The sequence below is a fragment of the Carex rostrata genome, chromosome 1 (genome assembly GCF_964058835.1).
Source record: "Carex rostrata chromosome 1, lpCarRost1.2, whole genome shotgun sequence".
NCBI lineage: Eukaryota > Viridiplantae > Streptophyta > Magnoliopsida > Poales > Cyperaceae > Carex > Carex rostrata.
Genome location: NC_135918.1, coordinates 17,217,636 through 17,245,441, shown reverse-complemented (window position 1 = coordinate 17,245,441; position 27,806 = coordinate 17,217,636). Strand labels below are relative to the sequence as shown.

General features: G+C 35.0%; 3 protein-coding genes and 1 pseudogene across 4 annotated transcripts; 3 read left to right on the top strand and 1 right to left on the bottom strand.

Moving 5' to 3' along the window:
* Window positions 1–454: 454 nt before the first annotated feature.
* LOC144561654 (CCT motif family protein) lies at window positions 455–3,872 on the bottom strand. The gene is made up of 3 exons (XM_078310683.1): window positions 3,147–3,872; window positions 882–1,091; window positions 455–756 (listed from the first exon to the last, which is right to left on the bottom strand). Exons 1-3 carry the CDS (start codon window positions 3,747–3,749, stop codon window positions 724–726), a joined length of 846 nt encoding a protein of 281 aa, XP_078166809.1. The 5' UTR covers window positions 3,750–3,872; the 3' UTR covers window positions 455–723.
* A 5,020-nt stretch (window positions 3,873–8,892) lies between these two features.
* LOC144564422 (pentatricopeptide repeat-containing protein At1g77360, mitochondrial-like) lies at window positions 8,893–11,323 on the top strand. The gene has a single exon (XM_078314047.1). The coding sequence runs from the start codon at window positions 9,031–9,033 to the stop codon at window positions 10,489–10,491; it is 1,461 nt and encodes a 486-aa protein (XP_078170173.1). The 5' UTR covers window positions 8,893–9,030; the 3' UTR covers window positions 10,492–11,323.
* Window positions 11,324–12,203: 880 nt separating this feature from the next.
* Window positions 12,204–13,111, top strand: LOC144564331 (uncharacterized). The gene is made up of 2 exons (XM_078313965.1): window positions 12,204–12,559; window positions 12,637–13,111. The coding sequence occupies exons 1-2, from the start codon at window positions 12,364–12,366 to the stop codon at window positions 12,864–12,866; spliced, it is 426 nt and encodes a 141-aa protein (XP_078170091.1). The 5' UTR covers window positions 12,204–12,363; the 3' UTR covers window positions 12,867–13,111.
* A 4,482-nt stretch (window positions 13,112–17,593) lies between these two features.
* On the top strand, window positions 17,594–21,725 carry LOC144561646 (pentatricopeptide repeat-containing protein At1g77360, mitochondrial pseudogene; annotated as a pseudogene). The gene is made up of 5 exons (XR_013513904.1): window positions 17,594–17,647; window positions 18,225–20,611; window positions 20,697–20,799; window positions 20,933–20,979; window positions 21,288–21,725. The product of XR_013513904.1 is annotated as a pentatricopeptide repeat-containing protein At1g77360, mitochondrial pseudogene (transcript).
* Window positions 21,726–27,806: the final 6,081 nt, after the last annotated feature.

The window sequence follows — 27,806 nt, the reverse complement described above, 5'->3', positions numbered from 1 at the left end:
GTACATGACAACATTCCAGAGAAAGGGTTATTTTCTTTTGAGTTAATTGAAGGATTCAGATTTTAAAATTATTTAGTTGATTCTAATCTTATATTTTTCGAGGTTTCGTCAATTGCTCTCAAATATAAAGTCAATTAAATAATTAACCCACTATTTTTCAATTAATTTTGACCCAATTTCACACTTGTAAAATAATAATGAGTAATTTACATATTATCCAATATATATATTCTCCAAAATAATGAGTAATTTCACACTTGTAAAAGAAGATAAAAATATATATATTCTCCAAAATAATACTGAAATTCGACCATTAAATGGTTTAAAAATCAGTGAATAAATAATTAACCCACTAATTTTCAATTAATTCGGATCCAATTTTCACACTTCTAAAATAATAATGAGTAATTTACATATTAGTCCAATAGTAATGTGACCATACTAGTCAAATATGTTTCACAAAAAATATCACTTGCAAATAATTGTAGAACATGTGTTCTTCTAAAGTTCTGATCTACTGAACATAAACAGAGAAATATTGACAAAATGCTGCATATGTTGACAAGTTTTCTTTGAGAAAACACACACACACACAAACACAAAAGATAGTGATGAGAAAAGTTCCAGAACCAGTAGCAGCAACCCATTTTTTATTTACTTCAATTTCACCCTGGCACATCACACTTTCTTCCTTGAAAGAAATAAATTTAAATTAAAAGCTGTTCACACATCTTCCATCGCCTTTATAAATCGACCCTACCAAAAAAAAAAAAAAATTATAGATTATGATATGAGGATCTTGTACACTTTTATTTCATTCTTTCTTGTTTGAAATAAATTTGAATTTTGATGATAAATGAAAAATTTGAAGCAATAGGTACCTTCAAACGAGGTCGTTTCTCGGCATTGAGTTTGCGAACCTCGTACCGTATTTTCTTTGCGAAGAGCCTATTGTGCCTCTTCTCTTTGTACCGTCTCACCCTCATTTCCCTCGTCTCCGGCTCCTCTTTCTCCGCCTTGTCTCCTCCCTGCTCTGGTACCGTCCATGCCATTGCTGCTGCCTCCCCACTGGTACCAACTGCCACCCATACCTACTTGGTAAAAAAAATGGATCATAATATTGACAAACAAATTTTATTATTAACTTGCTAAATTTGCGGAAATTTTTATTAATAGCATTAAGAAAAAAAGCCTCCAAAATGGAGAAATTTCACATTTATTCGGATCGTTAAGCTAATTTGCGGTTCATTTATGAAAGGCCGCAAATTGTCTTAGAGGTCCTTCAAAAGTTAAATATATTCAATATTACAATGCAATTTTTTAGGTTTTTAAAGGACCTCTAAGTCAATATGTGCCCTCTCCCCATAAATGAACCACAGATTGACTTAGCGGCCCAAATATATGTGGTCCCACATTTTGAGAGTGTTTTGGTTAATTTTTTTTTTAAATGTATAAATAAAAATTTCTGTTAATCTTGACAACCTTGTAGTTTTGAAAGCTGATAGTTGCAATGCAATCGATATTTATGACAAAATTAATGCACATTAATAAATCATCATAAAATCTGATACAAATTTTACTATTAGTCACAAATAAAATTTATAATAATCAATATTTAATAACCGATGAAATATCAAATAATATTTAAATTGTATGATAATTAATACTCAACAAATATATAGCAGTGTTATAAAAACTGTCCGTTTAGACCGATTAATTGGCCGATTAGTCGTTGGCAGTAACCAAAATGTCACAAATTTTTCCAAATAATCGGCCGATTATTCCCGATTAGTCTCTTGGCAGTACCATGTCCATCCGACGAGCGCATACCGTTATTTACAGCACTGATATATAGGATTTTTTTTTTTTAAAACCATAGATAAATTAATAAAAAAAAAATTACCAAACCAACTTGATTGCTTTGACTTTTACAAAAAACATAAGAATTGAGATGTCATTTTGTTACAAAATTTTTTTTTTTTTGGACCAAAATGTCATTTCAGTCAGAAGTAGTTTCACAAGTTTTGCTCCAACAATTACATTATTTTTTTTTATATATGTGAAAACGGCTCGAATCGAAATGACATCTTAATTCTTATGATTTTTATAAAAACCAAAGCAATCAAGTTGGTTTGATAAATTTTTTATTTTATTTCTAATTTCTAATTTTTTTCAATATATAGTACTAATATATTTAATTATTTGATATGTATAGGTTTTGAGTCCACTATCTCCCATACGGAGTGTGGGTGGGCGTTGTCATTTATCACTAAATTAAAGACTAATTGCTATTAAATATATATTAGTAGGTTAGACGGCTAGACCACATATCTATGTTAAAATATATAGAGTGAGTCTATGGTACTATGCATATTACGATTTGTTACCGTGCTACGGCTTTATATTCGAGTTTTCAAATCCTAACAGTCGATCCGAACCGTTCATCTTGTTCTCCATATTAATATGTGTTTGGAGACCAAATTTTATATTTTTTGAAATTTTTTTACTATTTTTTTAGATTTATTGAAAATCACTGTTTTTGGATGGTCCGGAATTTTCAGATCAAGTGATTTTCTAAATATCTAAAAAAATAGTAAAAAAATTTCAAAAAATGTAAAATTTGGTCTCCAAACACATATTAATATGGAGAACAAGATAAACGATTCGGATCGACTGTTAGGATTTGAAAATTCGAATATAGAGCCGTAGCACGGTAACAACCCGTGATATGCATAGTACCATAGACTCACTCAAATATATATATATATATATATATATATATATATATATATATATATATACTAAATTAAAGACAAATTGTTATTAAATATATATTAGTAGGTTAGACGCCTAGACGGCTAGACCACATTTCTATGTTAAAATATATATATATATATATATATATATATATATATATATATATATATGTCTTATGTTCTATTTTTCTTTTTAAAATAAATAAAACTGTAAAACCGTCGGATCCAACAAAAAAAAAATCACAATCCAGGAACTTGACAAACATAGTACTGCTCAAATGTTTATTCTGAATGATTCCCAACGCAAAAAAAAAAACAACCATAACAACGAGTCAACAAGAAAAGTACAGAATACACGACTTGAGGTACAGGTGTAAAACAGATACTCACAGGGAAGGCGGTATGATGAAACCCCGGAACAACTTGTGCCCGCTCTCCGTCAATATACAGTGACCCCCGATCCGACCATGCGGTAAGTATCTCTTCATAATCCAGCTTCAGCAAAAGCGACGCCTGCGGAGCACCGCACCATAAATCAACCCCTCCAGTTGTAACAGCACTGGCACTCGCCACTTCCTCCTCTGACGAAGAAGAAGAGCAACAGTACTCGACCCGTTGCCTTCCTCTCAGTGCACGTCTCGCTAGTCCATCTTCATCCTCGTCTCCAGTGTCTAACACAACTGGAGGCGACCCAGGTGAACCCGCAGAGCACGAGTCTGAAGCGGGAACTGTAGATGCTGAGGTTGTCGTCCCAAGTATTTCTACCAGTGTCTCTCCTGTTTCTCCGTTTGTACTGGAGAATAACAGAGAAGCGACCTGAGGGTCCCGCACGTCAGGGTCTTGTTGGATTGGGAAGAGGTTCGCTTGCTTGACTACTGGAGTCTCAACTGGCGGTGGTGATGGCGGAGAAGGTGGTGGTGAAGCTCGAGGTGCCAGGTGGCGACGAAGGCTGAGGTACTTCGTTTTGCGGCTCTTAGGTCTTGATCTCGGCATTGAAACAGAGAACAACTAGAGATCATGCGAAGAAACAGAGGAATTTAATAGGAACAGGCACAGATTAAGCGAAGAAAGGGGGGAAAATGAGGTAAAAATCACAGTGCACTGAACTAGGTAGCAAAAATGAGGGGGGAAAGGAAATAAGACAAAAAGGAGAGGAGAAAGAGGAATTATATAACCTAAGGTACCTCGAAATTTAAGTTTTGACAAAGACCGTCCGATCTGATGTATCACGAATATTAAAGCACCATCCGTTCCTTCTCGACGGTTCAGATCCAAAATTAAAATTTGAGATACTTTCGGCGGATTGAAGCTCGGAGAAAGCGAAGGTGCTTTTCCAAGGAAGATGGGGGTGACGTGGAAAGTGATGACACGTGGAATATATTTATTTGTTGGATATTTCGAGAATCTGGTGTTATCCGGATTCCCTGTGCCACGATGGAATAGTTAGGTGCGTCGATGCTTGCACGGGTGTTCCGTGATGAGTTAACCAACGTTGAAATTGTCTCAAATAAAAAAGTAAAAAAAACATCCACCGTTGAATTCGACCAATTTTAATTGTTTACTGATGAGCAAAGGTCCGACTTCTCTAGAATTATTTGTTATAGAATTAATTATAAAATCTTAAGGTTTGTATCGGTTTTTATTTAACATTTAAAAAAATAAACACACACACAAATATTATGATTATTCAATAAATTACCATACATCTGATAGCTCTTTGTTTCAAATTTAATCATGAATACTAGCATGCATCACCTTTTACCAGGTTAGTAAATATGTATTATGATTTCAAACTTTAGTTTGTAGACTTTGTCTAAGTTATATTTTTTCAATTCTTTTAAGATAAAATATATATTAGTATTGAAAATAGATAGTCTAATGAACTGTTATTGTCTTCAATGTCAATTTAACATAGAATCAACACATGGGCTTAGTTAATTACGTTAATCTGTATCCTCCAGTGTTCTAAATAGAACGCAATAGCGATGCTGTAGAGTTTTCGGACAATGTTATTTTGTTGACGATCTTAACAATAAATTTGAAAATTAAAAATTTATATATAGATATATTATTGGACATATAGATAGGTTAAAAATATAATTTCATATAACTTAACTATTATTTAATGATGCATCAAGTACCGTTTGAATAATTGAAATTTTAAATCAAATAATATACAACTAAATAGGGGTGTAAACGGATCAGATAATATCCGATTTCGTCCGAATTCGAATCCAAAAAATTACTTAAATTATCCGATTCGTATCCGTATCCGAAAAATTATAACGGATACGGATACAATAAGGCATTTTACTATTTGTATCCGACCGTTTACACTTTAAACTACAACAAATGTAATATATGTTCTTAAATTGATTTATTAAATTGCATATTGTACGAATAATTTATTAAATTGCATATAAATATATATATTTTGATGAACAATATAACACTATGATATAATTAGTGACTAATATTTTAATAATATAATAGATGTTTTGTAACTAACAAGTTAATTATGAAAAATATCCGTATCCGTCCGATATCTGATCCGTATCCGTCCGATATCTGATCAGTATCAGTAACATTTAATATCCGAGACTATCCGTATCCGTATCTGAAAAATTGTAACGAATACGGATACGGTAAGATCACTATCCAATCCGTATCCGACCGTTTACACCCCTACAACTAAATATACACAAAATTTCATCACTTTTTATATAAGTACGATATTAATACAGATTATTTATATAATATACAATTAGAATTTTAAACTTTCCTTTTAAAAATTGTTAAAATGCGTATTTAACTTGGAAAAATCCTCCGAAATATTTCAAATTTTAATTTTTCTAAAGTTGGACCAACCGAAATTTTTATTAATATCCAAAATTAATAATTAATTTCAAAAACTACCCTCTCTGCGTTGGAATTCGAAATTTAACCAAATTGATATTTTTTTTTTCCAGTTTCTAACTATCTTTCCGACAAAAAAATTCCCGGTTTAAAACTGGTCAAAACCAACAAAAAAATCACTCGATTTTTGTCAATGGTGATTTTAATCACCGGTTTATAATTTTTTTTTTTGGCAAAATAGAAAATTTTATAATTTTTATTATTAAAATATTAGAAATATTTAATACATTTCTTTCAAAATAGATGAAATACTATATAATTTGATTTATTAGATAAATTGCGATAAGTGACCTGGATCAACATTTTACAAGCCGGATTTTTCGCGGCTGTAAGAAAAATTAATATATTTCCTTGTGTGTTATTGGAAAAGAAATAAATATTCTTTGAATTTGAATTAGTGATCGCGGTTTAATAGTCATTTATAAGTAATACAAAAAATATTGTGATCCTTCTAGTACATTAATTTCTAAAAAGTTGTATATTTTGAGAATTCTTTTTTAATAACAATCATTAAATAACTTAATTTTTTTTTTCAAAAATAGAAGTATTACAATGTTTTTTGTATTTATCTAGAAGTGACTTTTGAACTGGGATTGATAACTCAAAATCCAAGCATTTTTATTTTTTTCCAATAACACACAAAGAAATATAATTAATTTTTCTTACCGCCGTGAAAAATTCGACCTGAAAAATATTGATCCAGGTTATTTGTTGCTGGTCTTTCTAATAAATGAAATTATATAGTATTCCATCTATTTTCAAAGAAATATATTAAATATTTATAATATTTCAATAAAAAATAAATAAATTATAAAATTGTCTGTGTTCTAAAAAAAAAAAGAAATCAGTGACAAAATCCGATGATTTTTTTACTGGTTTTGACCGGTTTCAAATTGGGAATTTTTTTATCGGAAAGTTAGTTAGAAACTGGAAAAAAAATACTGGTTTGAACAGATTTTAAATTCCAGTGCAGAGAGAGGTAGTTTTTGAAATTAATTATTAATTTTGAATATTAAGTATTGAGTGAGGCTATGGTACTATGCATATTACGATTTGTTACCGTGCTACGGCTCTATATTTGAGTTTTCAAATCCTCACGGTCGATCCAAACCATTCATCTTGTTCTCCATAATAATATGTGTTTGGAGACCAAATTTTACATTTTTTGAAATTTTTTTACTATTTTTTTAGATTTATTGAAAATCACTGTTTTTGGATGGTCCAGAATTTTCAGATCAAGTGATTTTCTAAATATCTAAAAAAATAGTAAAAAATTTTCAAAAAATGTAAAATTTGGTCTCCAAACACATATTAATATGGAGAACAAGATGAACGGTTCGGATCGACGATTAGAATTTGAAAACTCGAATATAGAGCCGTAACACGGTAACTACTCGTGATATGCATAGTACCATAGCCTCACTCTTAAGTATTAATAAAAACTTCGGAAAATTTTATGGTGCCTATTAAGAATACAGGGACCAGTATAATCGTGCTTTGAGATCTGTGTAGAATAAGATCAAACGGTTCCAATTTTCTACATATCAACTCAAACTTGGAGTTCAGATATCTCAGATTCTGAGGGGATTCGAATTCATATTTTAGCTGATGATTGTAGAGAGCAGTATCTGAAAGAGAGATTTTTCTTTTTCTTTTTCTTTTTTTTTGGAAGAAAAAAAAGAGAGATCTGAGATCTCCTCTATCGATTGTTGAGGTTTGAGAAGGTGTTGTGCCTTGTGCGGCCCCATAATTAAATAAAGACAAAACTAAAAAGACACAGAGCAAAAGCAGCTTTCCGCAGGCTTCTTCACGAGAGGCGACACTTGGTGAATGTGATGTTTCTCTGTTTCTCTACTATGTTTGCATCCTCTCCAGTTTCATCTCACTGGACGGGTAAAGATTTTAACAGAGCAGTTTGACTCTCTGCAGCTCATTCGCTTTAGAATCAAAACAGAATTTGTGCACTGCATAAAGTTAAAACTACTCTGTTAAAATATGTAAAAATTAATGCCCAAATGCTTGCACGGGGGTTGTGTGACGTGATACTTTCATGACATATCCTCGCTACTAAATTCACGTTAAAAAATTTAGGATCCAAAGCTCTATTCACCTAAACAAAATCTCAGTCATTCGTTTAATAAATTTCAATCCCTCATCAAAATTGTATCTCAATCTAAGCCATTAATTAGTAATTTTGATTGCATGCATTGGTTTCATGTTGTCGATTGTGTAGAAGTCGAAATTTAGTTACCATATACTCGCCACATGAAGATCTACATAGAAATTGTTTCATTTGAGATTCCTCTTTTTCTGCGCGTCTTGATTTCTTCTCCGCGGCCTTTTTATAATGGGCTGCCCATTTATTTTCCATTTGCTGAGTGAATTAGTTGCCTCCATTTTCAGCAATTTTTTTGTTTTGTAATTAATTTCAATACTCTTTCTACTACTACAAAAATTATCATAATTAGTTTAAAAATGTGTAATCAATTATTTTTGCATATTTTTAGAACCAAACACTTCTTGTTTGCTCTCATTATTAACTAATATATCATCAATGCAGTAAGAAAGATTTGATATTTATTTTAGAGTTATTTACAATTTATTATTTTCACTAAAATTAATTGCAGGTGTAACCACATATTCACTAAAATTAATTGCCGAATTTAGTTATTTACAATCCAAATAACTAATACATAATGAAAAAGTAAAATAAAATTAATCACATTTAAATAAAACAATCATAACAATATTTCAATTTCCGTTGCAACGCATGGACACTTAGGCCATGTTTGGTTGTGGAGTAAGAGGTGGAGTAAACCCTTTACTCCACGCTTAAGGAGCCAAACAAGAAGTAACATAGGCGGTTTAAGATGGAGTAAGATTTGAGCTAAACCAGAATAACTTACACCACCTAAAGAGGTGGTTTAGCTTACTCCACCAAACATGATTAACTTACTCCGGTTTAGCTTGGAGTAAGAAATTTAATCCGGTTTAACTTTACTCCACAACCAAACATGACCTTAACTAGTAAATCATAAATGGATTAGTCTTTCTACTGCAACAGAATCCAAATAGGATCCGATATTAAACTTAAGAACTCATAATTGGGCCATTATGGATCCTATATTAAAATTACCCCAGATAAGGCCCGTTTCCGGCCCCTGCTCACAGCCCGCTTTTATAGTCGTGTAAAGAACTGGTCGCCACCAGTTGAGAAAGAAATCACTACCCGGCCGCCTACCCGTTACATTTCTACCTGTTAACTCGTTCTCTGTTGAAAAGTTGCTACTGCTGATCGGACAGAGTTCTCATGCGGTCTTGATTTGAACGGGGCTTGATCTCCTGTAGGTTTGTACAAATGAGTGCATCAATGCATAGAGTCAGGTGCATTCGGTCACACGCCCGCAAGGTGTTTGTAAGAATGCTCAGCTCAAACAGGGAAAACCTTCCAGACCTCTTTGACCCCACAGAGAAGGCTTGTGAGATAATGGCGTCACGCGCTGCCGGTTCTGGACTGGAGGTATTGCTTGACCAGAGTGGTTTGCGGGTCCCATCTGAATCGGCCGAACTTGTCCTGAAAAAGTTTGAAAATGCTGGTATGTTGGCGTACCGGTTTTTCCTGTGGGCCCAGAAGCAACGCAACTTCTCACATTCTGTAAATGCATACCATACCATGATCGGGTCCCTTGCCAAGATACGTCAGTATCGCATCATGTGGGATTTAGTATCTGTCATGCAAAGAGAGAGGCTACTCAATGTCGAAACATTTTGTATTATAATGAGGCGGTATGCACGTGCTCAGAAGGTGGAGGAAACCATGTATACATTTAATGTTATGGACAAGTTTGGAGTAAGCCCGAACCTTGCGGCTTTCAATGGTCTTCTCGGTGCTTTGTGCAAATCCAAGAATGTGAGGAAGGCCCAAGAGGTGTTTGATGAAATGTCACACCAGTTCAAGCCCGATGCAAAGACTTACAGTATACTTCTTGAGGGTTGGGGTCGGGCGCCTGACTTAACCAAAATGCGAGAAGTGCACCGTAAAATGATAAAAGAGGGATGCGAACCAGATATTGTCACATATGGTATCATGGTAGATTCACTATGCAAAACCGGAAAAACCGATGAGGCGGTTAATATGTTACAAGAAATGTCCGTTAGGCAGTGCCAACCGACCTCATTTATTTACAGTGCAATTGTTCACTCTTATGGTGTAGAGCAGAAAATAGAGAATGCTGTTAATACATTTCTATCAATGGAGAGAAGTGGAATCAAACCAGATGTGGTCGTGTATAATGCACTTGTATCCGCCTTTTGTCGGGTGAACAAATACAAAAATGCATTTCGGGCTGTAGAAGACATGGCCGAAAAAGGAATTAATCCCGACTTAAGAACTTACAACATTATTCTTAGCAGCATGATTGGTAGAAGGCAAACCGAAGAGGCATATAGAGTGTTTCGTACTATGATTAAGAGGCCCGAGTTTGAACCAGATTCTGACACGTATACTATGATGATAAAGATGTTCTTTGAAACCGATAATACCAAGAGAGCACTTAAGGTATGGAAATACATGCAATTGAAGCAGTTCGTACCAACCATGCACACTTTTGCAGTGCTGATAAACGGGTTGTGTGAGAAAGGAGAGATCGATCAAGCGTGTGTGTTATTTGAGGATATGATTGAAAAGGGAATCAGGCCACCTGGATCAACTTTTGGCAAACTAAGGCATTTGCTTTTGAAAGAAGGCAGAGAAGATGTGCTTAAATTCCTTGTTGGGAAAATGAATGATTTGGTGCAAGATTCTGGGTTTGATGAATGATTTTTGTTTGAATTTGCTGCTTTTGTTTAGTTACACTATCTGTCTAATTACAAAATAAAATTGAAATATTGGGGCTTCTTCCAGTCAATTGAGAATTCCTGTAAAAGAAGATAATGTTTTTGCTATCAGAAATGCATTTACACACATATGCACTTAATACTGCTCGAATGAATTAACTGAGGAGGTGACAAGGCATTATCCATCAAAGAGCAATCTGACTTTCTTATCAGGTATTATTTGGAAATGCAATCTCAATATTTATACATATTCCTTAAATTTTGATGTCATAAAAATGCAGTGGACATGTATTTAAAAAATGCAATGTATAGAATGCTGATAGTTATTATCTTTTTAATTTAGGGGACAAGGTAAGAGTTTATATAACTTGTGTCATTTTGATTCTGAGAAGGATAAGTACAATTTTTGTTTATTATTGATCATAATGAGCATAGAACTATGAATTGTTATGATGATTTTGTGAAGATAAGTTGGTTGATAATCAAATTAGTTGAATCTGTAGTGTATTTACATGAATTTTGTTTAAAGAGTAATTTATCTTTTAGTTACAATACAGGTAATTGAGGAATTTGTAACTATAGGAAAGATAATAAATTCCTCAATTACCCGTATATTATTTTATAATAAATTCAATATCTTCTAAAGTAGAGGCAGCATATATTATTATTACAAGATATTGAAAATAGAATAAAATAAATTGTCTCACAGGAGTTGCCAGTGTCAATGTATCTTGTACGGCACGTCGGTACCAGTACCAGTACCAGTACCATGGGATTTTCAAAGCATTAGAAAACTGAGTTCATTGAGTTTAGTTTACTGACAAATTCACGCCTGCACGAGTTGTTTAATAGTCGTCTAAATCATGAATTTTTTAACATTTTTTGGAGTTACATTATTACTATACTGGTCCATGATCTGTGCAGTTAGTTTATGTAGCTGGTACAGTAACAGGTGATAGGCAAGAAACTGACATGTATATATATCAGAACATAGTATTGTGCAGTTAGTTTAAAAATGTATTAATTATTATGCTTTCTCACAAATTATAATAAGAGGATATACTAATTTAACGTAAGTATTGTACAAATTTACCATTGCAGTTGACGACATAGTATTCATCTGTGATTTTGTAATTGTATAAGTTAATTTTAATGCATTTATTTTTTTATGAATTATTTTTTACATTAATTTACTTTGTGGTTTGTGGAATAGATTGGTTTCAACTCTTAATACATTTCAGCAATTATATTAACAATCCAAAAATAATTACCATTGTAGATGCTCTAACAGTTTGAATTCATAATTTAAAATTAATTGAACCAACTTTGAATCATAACTGATCAACTGATAACAATAACAATAACAATAATAATAGAGCTTTTTATTTTAATAAATAAGTAGGTAGTCGTAGAAAAAGAGATGTCCCTGAGCATCCACAACTCCACTTGTTTTTTGGTTTGCAAACTGCGTGGGCAGTTTTTTTTTTTTTTTAATTGCTGCGTTGTTGGAGGTTTGCTAATGCTAAAGTTTTCTTAATTATAAAGCAAATATTTGCTAAAATCACTCTGGTCTAAAGAACTACTCTGATTGGCTGTTAAAACCACTATGGCCAAAAGAACCACTCTCTCTCTTGCTGTTGAGTTCAAAAAAAATTAAAAAACAATTGCTGGATTGGAGGAGTTAAGAAATTAAAATTAACTTTAATTTCTAATGAATTTTTGGGTTGGAGTGCATTATTGTAAAAAAAGAGTGAGAATCTGCTCCTTTTCAAAAAGCAGCAGCTCTCCTTTTAGAGAGTGAAAGAGAGAAAAAAGAGAGGAGATAGAAAGGAGGAGAGAAAAAGAGAGGGCAATAATGGGGATATGGGACTATGTCAATGGCGGTTTGAAGAACACTCGTTATGTCACCAAAGTGGCATCGGAGAGCGCCGTTTGGATGAGCCAAAAGGTGGTGGAAAGGATGCCAGATCAGGAAGGATGGAAGAGGATCGGACAGTTGGGGTGGAGAATTGCTGATCACGCTCTTGATCGAGGCACCAAGGCTTTTACTGGTAAGTCCTTTCTTTCAAACAATCGATCAGTATATGATGTTGCAGAGCTTTCTACTAGTTTTAATTTGTATATGCAGGTGGTCTACCAGTATATAAGTTTGTGAAAGAAGAATTAAGCAAGAAGAAGAATTCACAGTATAAACCCTCCAAAAATGAAAGCACAACGGAGTTGGTCAAACTGAAAGCAATAGTTCAAAACCTCCAAAAGAAGAACATGGAGTTGGAAAAACAGATTAATGGGCTTGGACTTGGGCTTGGGTTGGTGGGCCTTGTCCTGTTAATACTAAAAATAAAACACAATCACTGACACTGACACTGAATGGTGGGACCCAGAAGGTCAGAATCAGGTCTCTCTCTACATATGAACGAACTAGCTGTAATCAGATTTTTCAAATTTCCTATAAATTCTTATTAGTGTCAAGGAAAAGACTTTTTTCTAAAAATATTATTTGTTTTTCACTAAAAAAAAATATCATTCAATGTTTACTGCTAAAAAGGATGTAATCTAATGAAATTAGTAGCAGAAAGAGCCCTTTATTAGATTTGAACTAATGATAGATCAATTCGGTTAAAATTTTTCAAAACCGACTAAACCGAACCGATCAAATTATATTGGTTCAAGTATAGTTTATCTTTTAATTGGTTCAATCATTTTTTTCTTTCTTTCATTTTAGTTTAAATATTTTAGAACATCTATATATTTTGTATGTAATTGCACAACTAGTGTATGAACATGTGTAATTTTTTTTAATAATAGCACTAATAAATTTACTTCGGTTTGAACTGGACAAACAAAGTTTACTTCGATTTGTTTGGTTTAGTTAAGTTTAATCTGTTCGATTCGGTTCTATTTTCGAAAATTAAAGAAAATTTTAGTTTTTAGTTTGATTTCAACCGAACCGACCATTTGAACACCCTTACTCGTACTCGCAGGAGTACAAAGAATGTCCTTATATAAATCAAAATGAAAACAATTTTATACTTTGGGGATGCAACTAAAATGATCAAAATCTGCTGTTATTCTCATACATGAACAGTGTTTCTGCAATCTCTGTTTTTTTCAAATCTAGTCATTGAATTGTTTTGAAATGCATGTACAAAAAAATTGTTTTGAGATTCATTTCAAAAAAAATTAAATAGTTAAATTTGAAAAAATAAAAATAAAAGAATTACTGTTTATATAAAGAGAATAGCAGCATATTTCATTCCTAACTAAAACGGAGCTAGGTGGTAACCACGTGACGGCACATGTCTCCCTGAATCAATCACATGGGCATGACCGATGTCTGTCTGAATCAATCAAGTCCTTTCTTATTGTTTTTGCAAGGCTTGATGGGCATATATGAATGTGTAAAGATATGATTAGATAGGTGGAGATTTTTCTTTTCTCTGATTGTTTTTCTTCTCATGTTTTGACGCAAAAGATTAATATAGATTGTATTATTGTGTATAATAATACAATTTGACATCTACGAGTACGTACTAGAGCACAAGTGTCATAATGTCAATCCAATTAATATTATTTTTTTGGGACAAAATCCAAATAATACAATTTGAAGAGTGTATATATATATATGCTCTTCATAAGCAGGACTTTCACATCCTCTCACATACATCAGATTTTGAGTTTGTCTGTGAAGAATCCTGCCTGTCCGTTTAAAATTAGCACGAATCTTAAAGACATCATCTCCTTATTAATTAGTCTTTCCTCTCTCCCAGTCAACAATAATTGTACTAAGGAACTGTCATCACATGAAAAAAGAATCCCTCTTCTTCCTCCCACAGTCAAAACATATGAAATGCGTAGTCAATAACAACAAGAAAACTAACGCTAGTGCCAAGTAGGGCTGGACAAAAAAGCTCGAACTCGTAACTCGCTCATTTACAGCTTGTTTAACTCGGCTCATTTATAACTCAACTCATTTACAACTCGAGTTGACCAACTCGTTTAATAAATGAACTGAGTTCGAGTTAGCCCCAACTCGTTCATTTATAACTCGAGTTATATAAAGTTACATAGTATTGGTCACAATAAATTCCAAAATAATCAAATTCGAATTTCTAGACTGTTATTTGTGCTTTGAGATTCGTGTAAAATATATTTGAACTTGTGTTGTAATACTATCACTGGTTAAACGAGTTATAAATGAGTTGTAAGCCAACTCGAATTGATAACGAGCTGAGTTCGAGTAATTAAATAAATGAGAGAACAGTCGCCACGTTCATATTCTTTTCAAACTCTATCCCATGAACTTTTCAAATTGGTCCGAATTATTCAATTCGGTACGTATAGGATACTCATTACTCGATCCGTAGACACACACACCCCCTTGTGTATATATATATCAGTGTTGTAAATAACGGTATGTGGTTATCGGACGGACAGGGTAACGCCAAGCGATTAATTGAAAATAATCGGCCGTTATCAGAAATAGTCGATCGATTAATTAGAAAAATCTGTGACTGTTTGATTACTGCCAAAGACTAATCGGTCTAAACGAACGTTTTTTACAACACTGATGTATACTAGCTAGCCTGCGGGATTGTGTATATATAATATACACACTTCCATCCCCTTTGTTATATATCAATTCTAGATCTTCCAGAAAAATTCCCATAGAATCTTATAAGCAAAGATGACAAAGAGCCATCAACGAATACTCATGGATACCGAGCTCCTAATTGCAGCAAGACAAGGTGATGAACGGTGCATTGCAAGTGCAAGAGATGAGCCAGACTTTTTTCTAGGAGTAACATACCCGGGTAACTCACTTCTACACCTAGCTAGCAGCTAGTTCCAACTTCTTGGCCGGGTCTCGCAGAAAAGATCTGGCGTAGGGAGACTTCGCTTTTGGTGGTTCGTAACAAGGTGCTTGAAACTGCTTTGCACTATGCATGGTTTCATTCTTTGTCCAATTTGCATCCGATCGAGATGGATCGATGAAGACGTCACAATGGAAGAGGTACTGAGGGCTCGGAACAAGGATGGAGAGACTGCATTACACGAGGCAGCCCGGCACAGCCAAGCAGCTATGGCAGAATTATTAGTACAAGGTTTTATTAGAATAGAAGTCCCTAAAACTTCTTACACCGGACCTGATGGGCAAACCGCACTTCATGCTGTAGTCTTGAGGAGCAAAGGTAAATAAATTAATTTCTTTTGTTAAGTTTATCTCAATCACATGTTTAACAAATTAAGTCTGTTAAGGGACTAACAAACATTCATCTAAAACTTTTTACAACACTGGTGTATATATATATATATATATATATATAGAGTTAGGCTGGGGTGCTATGGATAGCATAGTGGCCTCCCGTGCTACGGCTCAATATTCGAGTTTTCAAAATTCAAACGGTTGATCCGAACCGTTCATCTTATTCTCCATATTAATATCTGCTTGGAGACCAAATTTTATAATTTTCTGAATTTTTTTACTATTTATTAAGCCACTTTGAAAATTGCTAATCCAACGGTTTTACTGTTTTGTGCAGCCACCGTTGGATCAACAATTTTGTAAAATACTTAATAAATAGTAAAAAAATTCAGAAAAATGTAAAATTTGGTCTCCAAGCAGATATTAATATGGAGAATAAGATGAACGGTTCGGATCGACCGTTTGGATTTTGAAAACTCGAATATTGAGCCGTAGCATAGAGGCCACTATGCTATCCATAGCACCCCAGCCTAACTCTATATATATATATATATATATATATATATATATATATATACTAGCTAGCCTGCAGGATTGTGTGTATATACACACACACTTCGATCCACTTTGTTATATTTCAATTCTAGATCTTCCAAAAAAAATTCCTTAAACAATTTTAATATATAAAGGATTGCTTATGAGACGAACAAAACTTTCTTGAATTAGGTAATATAACTATACACAATTCCCGACATCTCAAAAGCAGAATGCCAGAAAGAATGTTGCATTATATCTGTTAGGACTTAGATAAATATATCAAGTTGCAAGGGGATTTAACTGGTTGAGGCATGTTGACCTTACGATTACCAGTAAACCAATATCCTCGTTTCACTTTCCAATATAAATTATTTTTTATAATCAAGTTCATTCTTCTTAATTATTTCCATTAATATAATGGTGTAAAAGGAACGCAAATTGGTAATTACAATAGATGATACAGTATATTATTCTAACAACTTATATTTATATAGGGTAAACGTTTGAACAGAGCAGTTTTGGTTTCATACAGAGCACGAACCATATGCAGAGCTGTTTTATTTCCATAGTCTCTGCGCTGCATGAAGCCATAACTACTTTGTTAAAATATTTACCCCTTATATGTGCTGCTGCCCATCATAACCGTAGTACACAAAGGTCTCCAATCATGGCTGATAATTTTCTTGCGTACCGGTCAGATCCACCGGTTGTACCAGTTTGGTTAAACAAGGGTGACAATGCATGGCAGTTAACTCGTGCCACACTTGTCGGGTATTCATCGGTTTGGTTTGGTTTCAAAAATAGAATCGAATTGAACTGATTTAGTATTGCAACCGAATCAAAGCAAACCAAAGTTTTATTTCATTTTGTTCGGTTCAAACCAAAATATATTAATTTTTTTATTTAAAACAATTGATTTATAATAAATCGAAGTATATGAAGAAATAAAATAGGATATTAAGAAATAAACCGAAGCGGTTTGGATCAAATTCATAATATATAAAAGTTCGGTCGGTTTTGTTATTTTGGTTTTGAAAATTTTCAAACCGAATCGAACTGAAGTTATAATTCGGTTTTAAAAAGCAAACTGAACCAAACCATTAAACTGAAAAAATGGAACCGTTTGGTCCAAACTAATTCGGTTCAGTTCAAAACCGAATAAACCGGACCCGATGAACAGCATTACTTGTCGGGCTCCAATCCAAGCCGGGCGTAGTCCTCCTTTTCGGAAGTATCGTAAATGGGCCGTAAATTCAGCCTTCATGGCAATAATGGGCCGAGGCAGGCTGCGTTCAATCAAAAAAAAAAAATGTGATTCACCTCTATTCCTCATACCCGCTCTCTCTCAAAACCCTACAACACCTCCCGGTCGTTGACATCCTCTCTCAGCACCAAGGTCAGAATTTATTTTTGTTATTGTATATTCAAATTACAAATAGCGTTTTTAGGGTTTAGCTTTTAATATAACTTTTTTTTTTAATTTACGAACAGTGTTTTCATTTTAGATCACCTAGACAAAAAGTTTTGTGGTTTTTGGTTACATCTTGATAGTTTGTTGAGGCTGGTACTGAACCTAATTTAGTTTTGGTAATATTTACCAAAATGTTTTTAGTTTTGGCAATATTTTTGTGCCTTTGCTTAATTGCTGATCTGAACCTAATGTGGTCTTATTGTGTTATATGATGTTCTCAATTTGTGCTGTGCTGAACTGTGCTTGAGTTTGAATAATGCATGAACTTTGTGTGATAGGGTAAGAACCAGTGCTGAGTTGCTGAGACCCTCTACACTGTTTGGGCTTTTTAATTGGTAGAATAGAGGAAGAACCAAGGTGTTTTAAATGCGTTTAAGTGTTGTTCTTTATTTGCTGATAGCCTTCTTTTCTGTTTGGTTTTTTAATTTGGTTGAATAGGGATAAAACATGCAATTAATCCAAAAATAATATATAAATTAATAACTTGCTTTGCAATTGCTAGGTTGGTGCAAGGCTGAAATGTGACAGGGATACGTTTCCCCCAAACAACATTTCACTCATGGTTACCTGTGCAGCGAACATAACCGCTTCACTTGCCGTGCTTAACACTCGATCTTAACACTATAATCTTGGAAGGGGGATTGGTGAAGTTCTCATGAGATCTTGATTTGAACGGGGCCTGATCTCCTGTAGGTTTTGTACGAATGAGTGCTTCAATGCATAGAATCAGGTGCATTCGTTCACACGCCCGCAAGGTGTTTGTAAGAATGCTCAGCTCAAACAGGGAAAACCTTCCACACCTCTTTGACCCCACAGAGAAAGCTTGTGAGATAATGGCGTCACGCGCTGCCGGTTCTGGACTGGAGGTATTGCTTGACCAGAGTGGTTTGCGGGTCCCATCTGAATCGGCCGAACTTGTCCTGAAAAAGTTTGAAAATGCTGGTATGTTGGCGTACCGGTTTTTCCTGTGGGCCCAGAAGCAACGCAACTTCTCACATTCTGTAAATGCGTACCATACCATGATCGGGTCCCTTGCCAAGATACGTCAGTATCGCATCATATGGGATTTAGTATCTGTCATGCGAAGAGAGAGGCTACTCAATGTCGAAACATTTTGTATTATAATGAGGCGGTATTCACGTGCTCAGAAGGTGGAGGAAACCATGTATACATTTAATGTCATGGACAAGTTTGGTGTAAGCCCGAACCTTGCGGCTTTCAATGGTCTTCTCGGTGCTTTGTGCAAATCCAAGAATGTGAGGAAGGCCCAAGAGGTGTTTGATGAAATGTCACACCAGTTCAAGGCCGATGCAAAGACTTACAGTATACTTCTCGAGGGTTGGGGTCGGGCACCTGACTTAACCAAAATGCGGGAAGTTTACCGTAAAATGATAAAGGAGGGATGCGAACCAGATATTGTCACATATGGTATCATGGTAGATTCACTATGCAAAACCGGAAAAACCGATGAGGCGGTTAATATGTTACAAGAAATGTCCGTTAGGCAGTGCCAACCGACCTCATTTATTTACAGTGCAATTGTTCACTCTTATGGTGTAGAGCAGAAAATAGAGAATGCTGTTAATACATTTCTATCAATGGAGAGAAGTGGAATCAAACCAGATGTGGTCGTGTATAATGCACTTGTATCCGCCTTTTGTCGGGTGAACAAATACAAAAATGCATTTCGGGCTGTAGAAGACATGGCCGAAAAAGGAATTAATCCCGACTTAAGAACTTACAACATTATTCTTAGCAGCATGATCGGTAGAAGGCAAACCGAAGAGGCATATAGAGTGTTTCGTACTATGATTAAGAGGCCTGAGTTTGAACCAGATTCTGACACGTATACTATGATGATAAAGATGTTCTTTGAAACCGATAATACCAAGAGAGCGCTTAAGGTATGGAAATACATGCAATTGAAGCAGTTCGTACCAACCATGCACACTTTTGCAGTGCTGATAAACGGGTTGTGTGAGAAAGGAGAGATCGATCAAGCGTGTGTGTTATTTGAGGATATGATTGAAAAGGGAATCAGGCCACCTGGATCGACTTTTGGCAAACTGAGGCATTTGCTTTTGAAAGAAGGCAGAGAAGATGTGCTTAAATTCCTTGTTGGGAAAATGAATGATTTGGTGCAAGATTCGGGGTTTGATGAGGAATGATTTTCATTTGAATTTTGCCTCTTTCATGTAGTTTCAGTGTTTCATCAGAATATCAAATTATAACAATCTTAAATATGAATAAAAGAACTTATCTAAGAGAATATTACACTTTCTCTTTCCAGAAATTGATTTTTTTTTTAATTGTGTTTTTTGTATGGTAAATTTAATACAGGATAGAAGGGATTAGGAGTCTATATCCTCTGGGACTGAGATATCTCAAATTTTCAGTTTATCTAAAACCGGGCCAAATTTTTTTCGTTGCCTATTCGGAATGCAGGGGCCAATATTATTGTGCTTGAGATTTGTGCAGAAAGGATTTGAACGGTACAGATCAATTCAAAGTTTGAGATATTTCTGGGGATTTGAATTCAGGGATTAGAAGGAGAGAAATTCAATGTAGAAGAGGAAATCATTTTTACTGGCCCCAATAGAAGGTCAAATTTATTTCGCTTACTAGTTGGGTAACACCCAGTTAGTGCATGTCATTTGCGAGTTTTTTATTTTTCTGGCAAATGCAAAAGTCGTGGGTTTTGTGAAAACTGAAGTGAAGATTATTGGGTGTTTCTACAAAGGTATAAAATTTTAAATTTTGATTCAGCTGTCACTAAGCTTTGCATTTCATTTGCTGACATGTTTCTATTGTATAAAATATGAACGATGCTCCGAGAGTATTGCAAAGTACAAACTAATTAAGAGTCTAATATCAGCTCCACTGGCAAAGGTAACTTGCTACGATGACCTTATTATACTAATATCCCTTATTTGATTCCTGCGCGTTTGGTAAATATTCAACTTTTCTATTGTAGGATGTATCAGATGATGGCAAGTCTGAAAGAATAACTATTTCAGATAATCTATCAGCGCAACATTCTGTGACAGAGTGTAGTGTCATTGAATATTTCTCCAATGGTTAGTCATTTCTTGACATTAGATACCTATTGTAATCAATCAAAATACTTTTAATGGTATATTTAGCTAGGTATAGGCTGCTATATATTTCTCTGTATTAAATATGTTCTTTTCTATTTCTTTGATTTTTCAGGGTTGACATGATTAGAGCTTAGCCCCCTTACTGGAAGAAAGCATCAGGTAAGTCTTTAAAAATTGCTGATTTAGCACAAGTTATCACATCCAGTGAGGCTACCGTAGTGATTTTCATCCTATCTAAAAATATAGTAAAAAAATATAAAAATTTTGTGTGCGTGTGCATTTTCACATGGAAATCACATTGAATGGTTCAGGTCATCTATTTGGACTTTGAAAATGGAGATATTGATCAATAGTATGGACCAATATGTGCTATGCATAGTACCATCGCCTCACTCTTATTATATGATTAATTATTAATCATTTTTTTTTCTTCTTTTTTTTGCTCCTTTATATTAAAAAAAATTGAGAGTGCACTGCACAGAGGTGTTATAAACACCGATAGTAGGTGATGCCAAATACGGGCGGAGGGCCTACAAGAAATGGAAACCCGTCCCATTGCCAAGTAATTTAGACGACTCTATCACAAATAATAAACTAAAGCTTCCTTTTGGGTTGAATTGTGAAGGCGGTACCGTCTCAGAGAAACAACCGTTTTTGCATCTGCATTGTAAGCAAATGATTTTGCCTAATATATCATCTGCTTTGAAAATGGTTGGTGCTTCTGATTTCGATGAGGTATGGAGTTTAAAGAAGCTTAGCACGGTTGCACCTTTGCCTTCTCACGGGCAAATGAGTTGGGAAATTTTGAAGAACTTGGTCATAGAATAATTAATAATATATTTGGAATTTAGCAATTTTGTAGTTTAGTTTTTTGTACTAAATGTTTAAATTTAAATTTTATTGATTTTGCTGAGGATTTGCTTATATATTTTCTTTAAATGGATCACTTCAACCATACCGATTTATTTTTTTAATTGGTTTGGTTAATTCGGTTTAAAGCGAACAGATTGTTTGGTTCGGTTTTTTTTAAAAAAAAAAAAATTGATTTGCTTATTTTATTTCGGTTTCAAGCGAACAGATTGTTTTGAACACCTCTATCCATGTGGGATGTCATATTTTAAAAACGTCCGACTAGGAAAAAAAAGAAATCCACCCTTGAAAGGAGAGAAAAACAATAATATATTGGTCTATACGTAAATTTTATATTTTTAAATATTATTATTTAACTGCTTTTTGAGATATTTGATTTATTATAAAATTATACTGGATATATACATGAGTGTTTGAAATTCCCCCATATTTTAGAAAACCATACATGATTTCTTTCCCTCTTATAAGTCTTAATCCAAAGACGAGTCCCGCCTTCTTCAAATCAAATCTAAGTTCCATAACAAACAAAAGGGCTGGTCAGATTTGCCATCTGAACTGGTAATCAAAGTTGCCGGAAACCTTATGGAGTTGACTGACCATCTCCGATTCCGCTCTGTCTGCTCCCACTGATAGTCTTCCTTCCACTCTCACACCCTCCGCCTCCCTCCGCAACTCCCCCTGTTAGCCTTCTCTTTCACCTCCTCCACCCATTTTTATTCCCTCTCTGAAGACCGCGTCTACACCAACGTCTCCGACAACTGTAACATCTTCGTATCTTCCTCAGGTTGGTTCCTCTCTGTTAGCATCACCAACACCTTTTTCTCTAATTAATCCCATCACTGGTGCCTTGATCGATCTCCCTTCTCCTGATCCATGTTTGTCCCAGTCCTATGTGGCAGCCAATACCCTTGTGTGGGACCGCTATGACTTGATGGTTATGGTCGCATGCAACACAAAACAAGGCGTGTTGTACTGCTGGTTGGGTGAGGAACCGGCCTGGGCCGCCTTGAACGAGTTTGAGCAGTATCACATGGTCAGTAACATCAGTTTTTATGAAGGTAGATTTTACATTTCTTCAAGTTGACACATTCGAAATGGTTGTCTTGGAATTGTTGCTTTTGTCTAACATCATTAGCTAACAGAAATGTTATTGTAAAAACATATAACTCATTTCATTTGAACTGTCACGTTGTGTTGAGCGTGAAGGGAATTGATCAATTGCGACATTAATTTTTGTGAACGTTGTGTTGATTTCTAATTAATATAATTTGCAATCATACAAATTGTCTATCACTAAATGAAAATTTACAGAAGAGAAGTTAATTAGAAGACTAAAAAGTAAGGTACTGATACGAATCTGTACCAGTATGTCCAACTTGGGACCCAGACGTGGAAAATCATCACTCATTTACACAACTTCAAACTGACAAGTGAAACCATGAATATATGGCCTTGATAAATTATCAGTTCCAGACAAAGTTGTATATATCACTTGCCTTCTATTCTCTCAAGAAACCTGGGGAAATCTTTCTCAGCCGAGCGGTTTCTTTTCAGACATGATGCCTTAGATGCACATCGAAATTCGTGTTAGATTAAAATAAACGGTCGGAATCTCATTATACCAGGTCAGATATCTGACTGGATCTGAATTCCTGTCTGGTTAGGTTAGCACACTTGTAGTGTATTTACAAAATAAAAATGGTTTAAAATACCAGAGATCAAGTACATAAAATGGCCTTCTGGCTAGTGTCTTTGATACTTTGCAGAAGGAAGTTTTGTTTCATCAATTGAACTTGAAAAGTATTTTTAGAAAATTTCAGAATGGTTTTAACATTTTTCAGTTTTAACTCGGGCAACAATTTTGGCTACAAAATTTCTCATCAGAAAATGAAGCAAAAAGGACAAGAAGGGTATATATGTCATTCAATCAAATCTACCAAGCTAGGTTTTTCTTCATCCCTCGTGCCATCTCAATGGATAGACATATTTAGTACCACTTTTGCAAACTAAAAACCAACATTATCCAAGCAAAACTTCAGGCTAATCTTTTCCATACTTTCTTGGCTAACTTTCCCTCTTTCATACAACTCCCTCAACAACTTCTCTACTATATCTTTCCTATCAAGGTTCCCAATCGCTTCAATAATAATCACATAAGTGCGCTCCGTCGGTTCATACCCCTTAATTACCATTTTTTCAAGAGCATTTATTGCCAAATCTATTCTTCCCCCCTTGCATAATTGTAAAACAAGCTTATTATAGTATTCAATATTTGGCCAAGCATTATACTTATCCATCACTTCAAACATCCCCACTGCCTCCTCATAAAAGCATTCCTTGGCCAAACCATTTACAACATATAACAAGGTTTGCAACTTGGGTGTATACTGTACCTGTACCTGCTCTAGCTTGGTCAGAATTTGCAATGCCTCTAAGGTGTTACCATTAGAACACAGGTATGATAACACTTCTTTCCCATAAAAAGAGTGTAGGTCTTTACCTTGCTTTTGGCGCAATGACTCCAAAATTTGAAATGCCTCATCTAAGATCCCTCTGTTGCAAAGGAGGGCAATAGCCCCATATGTGCCAGAGTTGAAAGGGCACTTCCATCTTTCCATGTTTTTCAAACATTTGTGGACCATGTTCACCTGGCCCTCTGAACAATACCGCATGATTATCGGATTGAAGCACCAAGCGTCAATTTCAAACCCATTTATGCCAAGTTGTTCAACAATTTCCAATGCTTCCTGTGTGTACCCTTCGTTTGCTATAGCTACTATCAAAACCCTATAAGTTAAAATATCAGGCATAATTCCTCTCTCCATCATGTCATCAAAGATTGCCTCTGCCTCGGTCCACCGGCCTTGCTGACCCAATGCATGTAACAAAATGTTATAGGTTGTCAAATGATACTTCAAACAAGGGGGCAATACCATAAATAGCTCCAAGGCCTCGTTAACAAGGTTGTCGTCCCTGTATGCTCTTAGAACCGCCTGGTAACATCTAAAGTCTGGTTCTCCACCTCTTAACAAGATTTGGGTTAACATAGAAACAGTCAAGTAGGCGCCTCCCTGTGGATAAGCAAAATCCAACAATATGTTAATAGTTCTTGGGTTAGTTGGTGCAAGTCCTTTCTGAATTAGTTTATCCCAAAAGTACCAACCCCGGCATGTGACCGCTTCCCGGCACATTGAATGTGTCACAGTGTTGCACACGTTAGGATCGACAGTGCAGCCTCTATGCTCCATTTCATCGAGCAGTTGGATGGCATACTCATATGCTCCTATGGTAATGAGATTTTTTATAATGAGCGTGCAAACCTCATCGAGCAACGTAACACCATTGCGGAGCATGAACTCCACAATCCACACAGCTTTTCTGAGCATGCCATGATGACAAAGCGCGAAAACCAAGCTTTTGCACGTTTTCGGCGTGGGTTTACGGCCTTGATTGATCCATTTTTGGAATAATTGATAGGACTCAAGGACACGCACATACTTGGTTTTGGTTGTAATTTCAGTTTGAGGGAACATCTCATTCTCATCTTGTAATGTTGCACAAGTAGTGCGAACTTGTTTCTTCAGAGATAAAGTGGGGTTCTTTGTGAGGTGAAAGAGAGAGAGGAAGCATGGATTTGGTTTGGTTTCAAACAAAGATTTAGCGGTGCTTGGAAAAGAACAAATTGGGTGGAGAAGCGGGGGCATGGATTCTATTGAAGAGAGCGAGCGAGAGAGGGAGCGAGAGCCTTATCGACGCATTAGCATTCGGCCGTCGGTTCTTGGCCTGTAGGGGATGAATGCTAGGAACTGCGTTGAGATTCGTGTCAGTAGACTTCAATCCCACTAATAACGGAAGCGCTCCAATTTTTTTTTTTTTTTTAATTGGGGATGGAACGCTATCCTCTGCGGTTTGATCCGTTCATTTTGATCGGACAAATCAAATTAGATCTTAAAATTTGAGGCTCTTCTGATCTGATCCATCCGATCAAAACGAACGGATCAGATTAAAAACTTTGCACAGCTCTGCAGAAAGGATACTCTGTGCTAAGGATGTCCCTTGGGGAAACTGCATTGAGATTCGTGCCAGTAGACTTCAATCCCACCTCAAATTTAATTCAACAATTTGATTTATAGAAAAATTTATCTTTTAATTACAATATGGATAATTGAGGAATTTATAAGTATAGGATAGATAATATATAATAGATTGGGCAAATGTGATAGTTCCAATAATTTTAGAAGAGTAAATATGATATTAATGATTCAGATCGTCTATTTAGACTTTAAAAATAAAGATATTGATCAATATGTGCTATGCATTGTACCATCGCCTCACTCTAATCATATGATCAATTATTAATCATTCTTTTAAGCCAAAAAAATAAAATTAGTAATCATTTTTTTTTCCTTGTTCTTTTTTTGCTCCTTTAAATTAAAAAAAAGTTGAGAGTGCACTGCGCATGGATTCTATTGAATTGTGAAGGCGGTGTACCGTCTCAGAGAAACAACCGTTTTTGCATCTGCATTGTAAGCAAATGATTTTGCCTGATATTTCATCTGCTTTAAAAATGGCTGGTGCTTCTGATTTCGATGAAGATCAACTTTAAAAAAGCTTAGTATGATTGCACCTTTGCCTTCTCACATGCAAATGAGTTGGGAAATTTTGAACAACTTAGTCGTAGAATAATAATAATAATAATATATTTGGAATTTAGGAATTTCGTAGTTTAGTTTTTGTACTAAATGTCTATAATATAATTTTATTGATTTACTGAGGCAATGAGCCCCAAGGGTTTAAAATATTATTATATCGACAAAAAAAGAGTAGATCTTGCGTTAGAAATTTTTCTTTTTTTTAATTATGTATTGACTGTTAAGCAAATTTGTACTCTGTAGCAATTCCATGGGCGGTTTGTTTCCATTTTTTTTACAACAATAGATTGCTAAATGTAAATACCACATTTTTAATAATTAACATTTAATACATAGAGCTGAAGTCGTAACACCAAATTGCTCAGCCTAAATTGCCTTTTACTGAATGAAAATGGGAAAATTTTCTTGGTGTACCCATATAAAATTTTAAAATAGTTAATATCTCCTTTTATTTCCAGTAAGGTGGTACTTTCCATCTTTTATATATTATACTATTATAGAAACGGAGTTGTTAGATTAGTCCCCGGTTTTTTTATTAATAGTAAAAAATGAATATGAATTTTGAAAATTGAAAACATATTGGTGAAATCTTGGATGATAGGAAAAATGCCACAATTTATGAGGTCCATGTGTAGGGGCATTCAAATGGTTCGGTTTGTTTGGTTTTCAACCAAACTGAATTTTTTTTGGTTAAAAATGGTCCGTTATTTCGGTAATTGATGCCCCTACATCAATTTATGAGGTCCTCTCTGAAGACCGCGTCTACTCTAACGTCTCCGACATCTGTAACCTCTTCGGATCTTCCTCGGGTTGGTTCCTCTCTGTTAGCATCACCAACACCTTTTCTCTAATTAACCCCTTCACTGGTGCCTTGATCGGGCTCCGTTCGCCTGATCCATGTTGGTCCCAGTCCTATGCAGCAGCCAATACATTCGTGCGGGACCGCTCTGACTTGATGGTTATGGTCGCATGCCGCACAAAACCGGGCGTGTTTTACTGCTGGTTGGGTGAGGAACTGGCCTGGGCCACCTTGAACGAGTTTGAGCAGTATCACATGGTCAGTAGCATCAGTTTTTATGAAGGTAGATTTTACATTTCTTCAAGTTGACACATTCGAAACGGTTGTCTTCAAATTGTTGCTTTTGTCTAACATCATCAGGATGTATCAGTCTGGTGATTGCCAGTGCCAATTGCATTTTTACATGGTTCGACGCACCAATCTCAATGATGAATTGGTGAAGTGGATCAATGTCTAATTATGACTTGAGGATCGTGCATTGTTTCTCGACAATCTTCATTGCTTCTCGGTCAAATTAGGAGATAACAACATGCTCAGGCGAAATTGTGTCTACTCAGTACAGTCGTTCAACTGTCGCAGTTCGTCAAAGACATATTGCATTGCTATTTTTGATATCCGGAATTGAAATAGAGTATGTCTCAAGGGTGCTTTGAGCAAGTTTTGTG

Excerpts from the sequence above, each read along its gene's own strand:
- LOC144564422 (XM_078314047.1), top strand. The coding sequence starts at position 9,031 with ATGAGTGCATCAATGCATAGAGTCAGGTGCATTCGGTCACACGCCCGC.
- LOC144561654 (XM_078310683.1), bottom strand. The coding sequence starts at position 3,749 with ATGCCGAGATCAAGACCTAAGAGCCGCAAAACGAAGTACCTCAGCCTT. Across the intron at positions 1,092-3,146 it reads TTCATCATACCGCCTTCCCT|GTATGGGTGGCAGTTGGTAC; the intron begins GTGAGTATCTGT and ends TTTACCAAGTAG. Across the intron at positions 757-881 it reads AGAAACGACCTCGTTTGAAG|GGTCGATTTATAAAGGCGAT; the intron begins GTACCTATTGCT and ends TTTTTTTGGTAG.
- LOC144564331 (XM_078313965.1), top strand. The coding sequence starts at position 12,364 with ATGGGGATATGGGACTATGTCAATGGCGGTTTGAAGAACACTCGTTAT. Across the intron at positions 12,560-12,636 it reads AGGCACCAAGGCTTTTACTG|GTGGTCTACCAGTATATAAG; the intron begins GTAAGTCCTTTC and ends TTGTATATGCAG.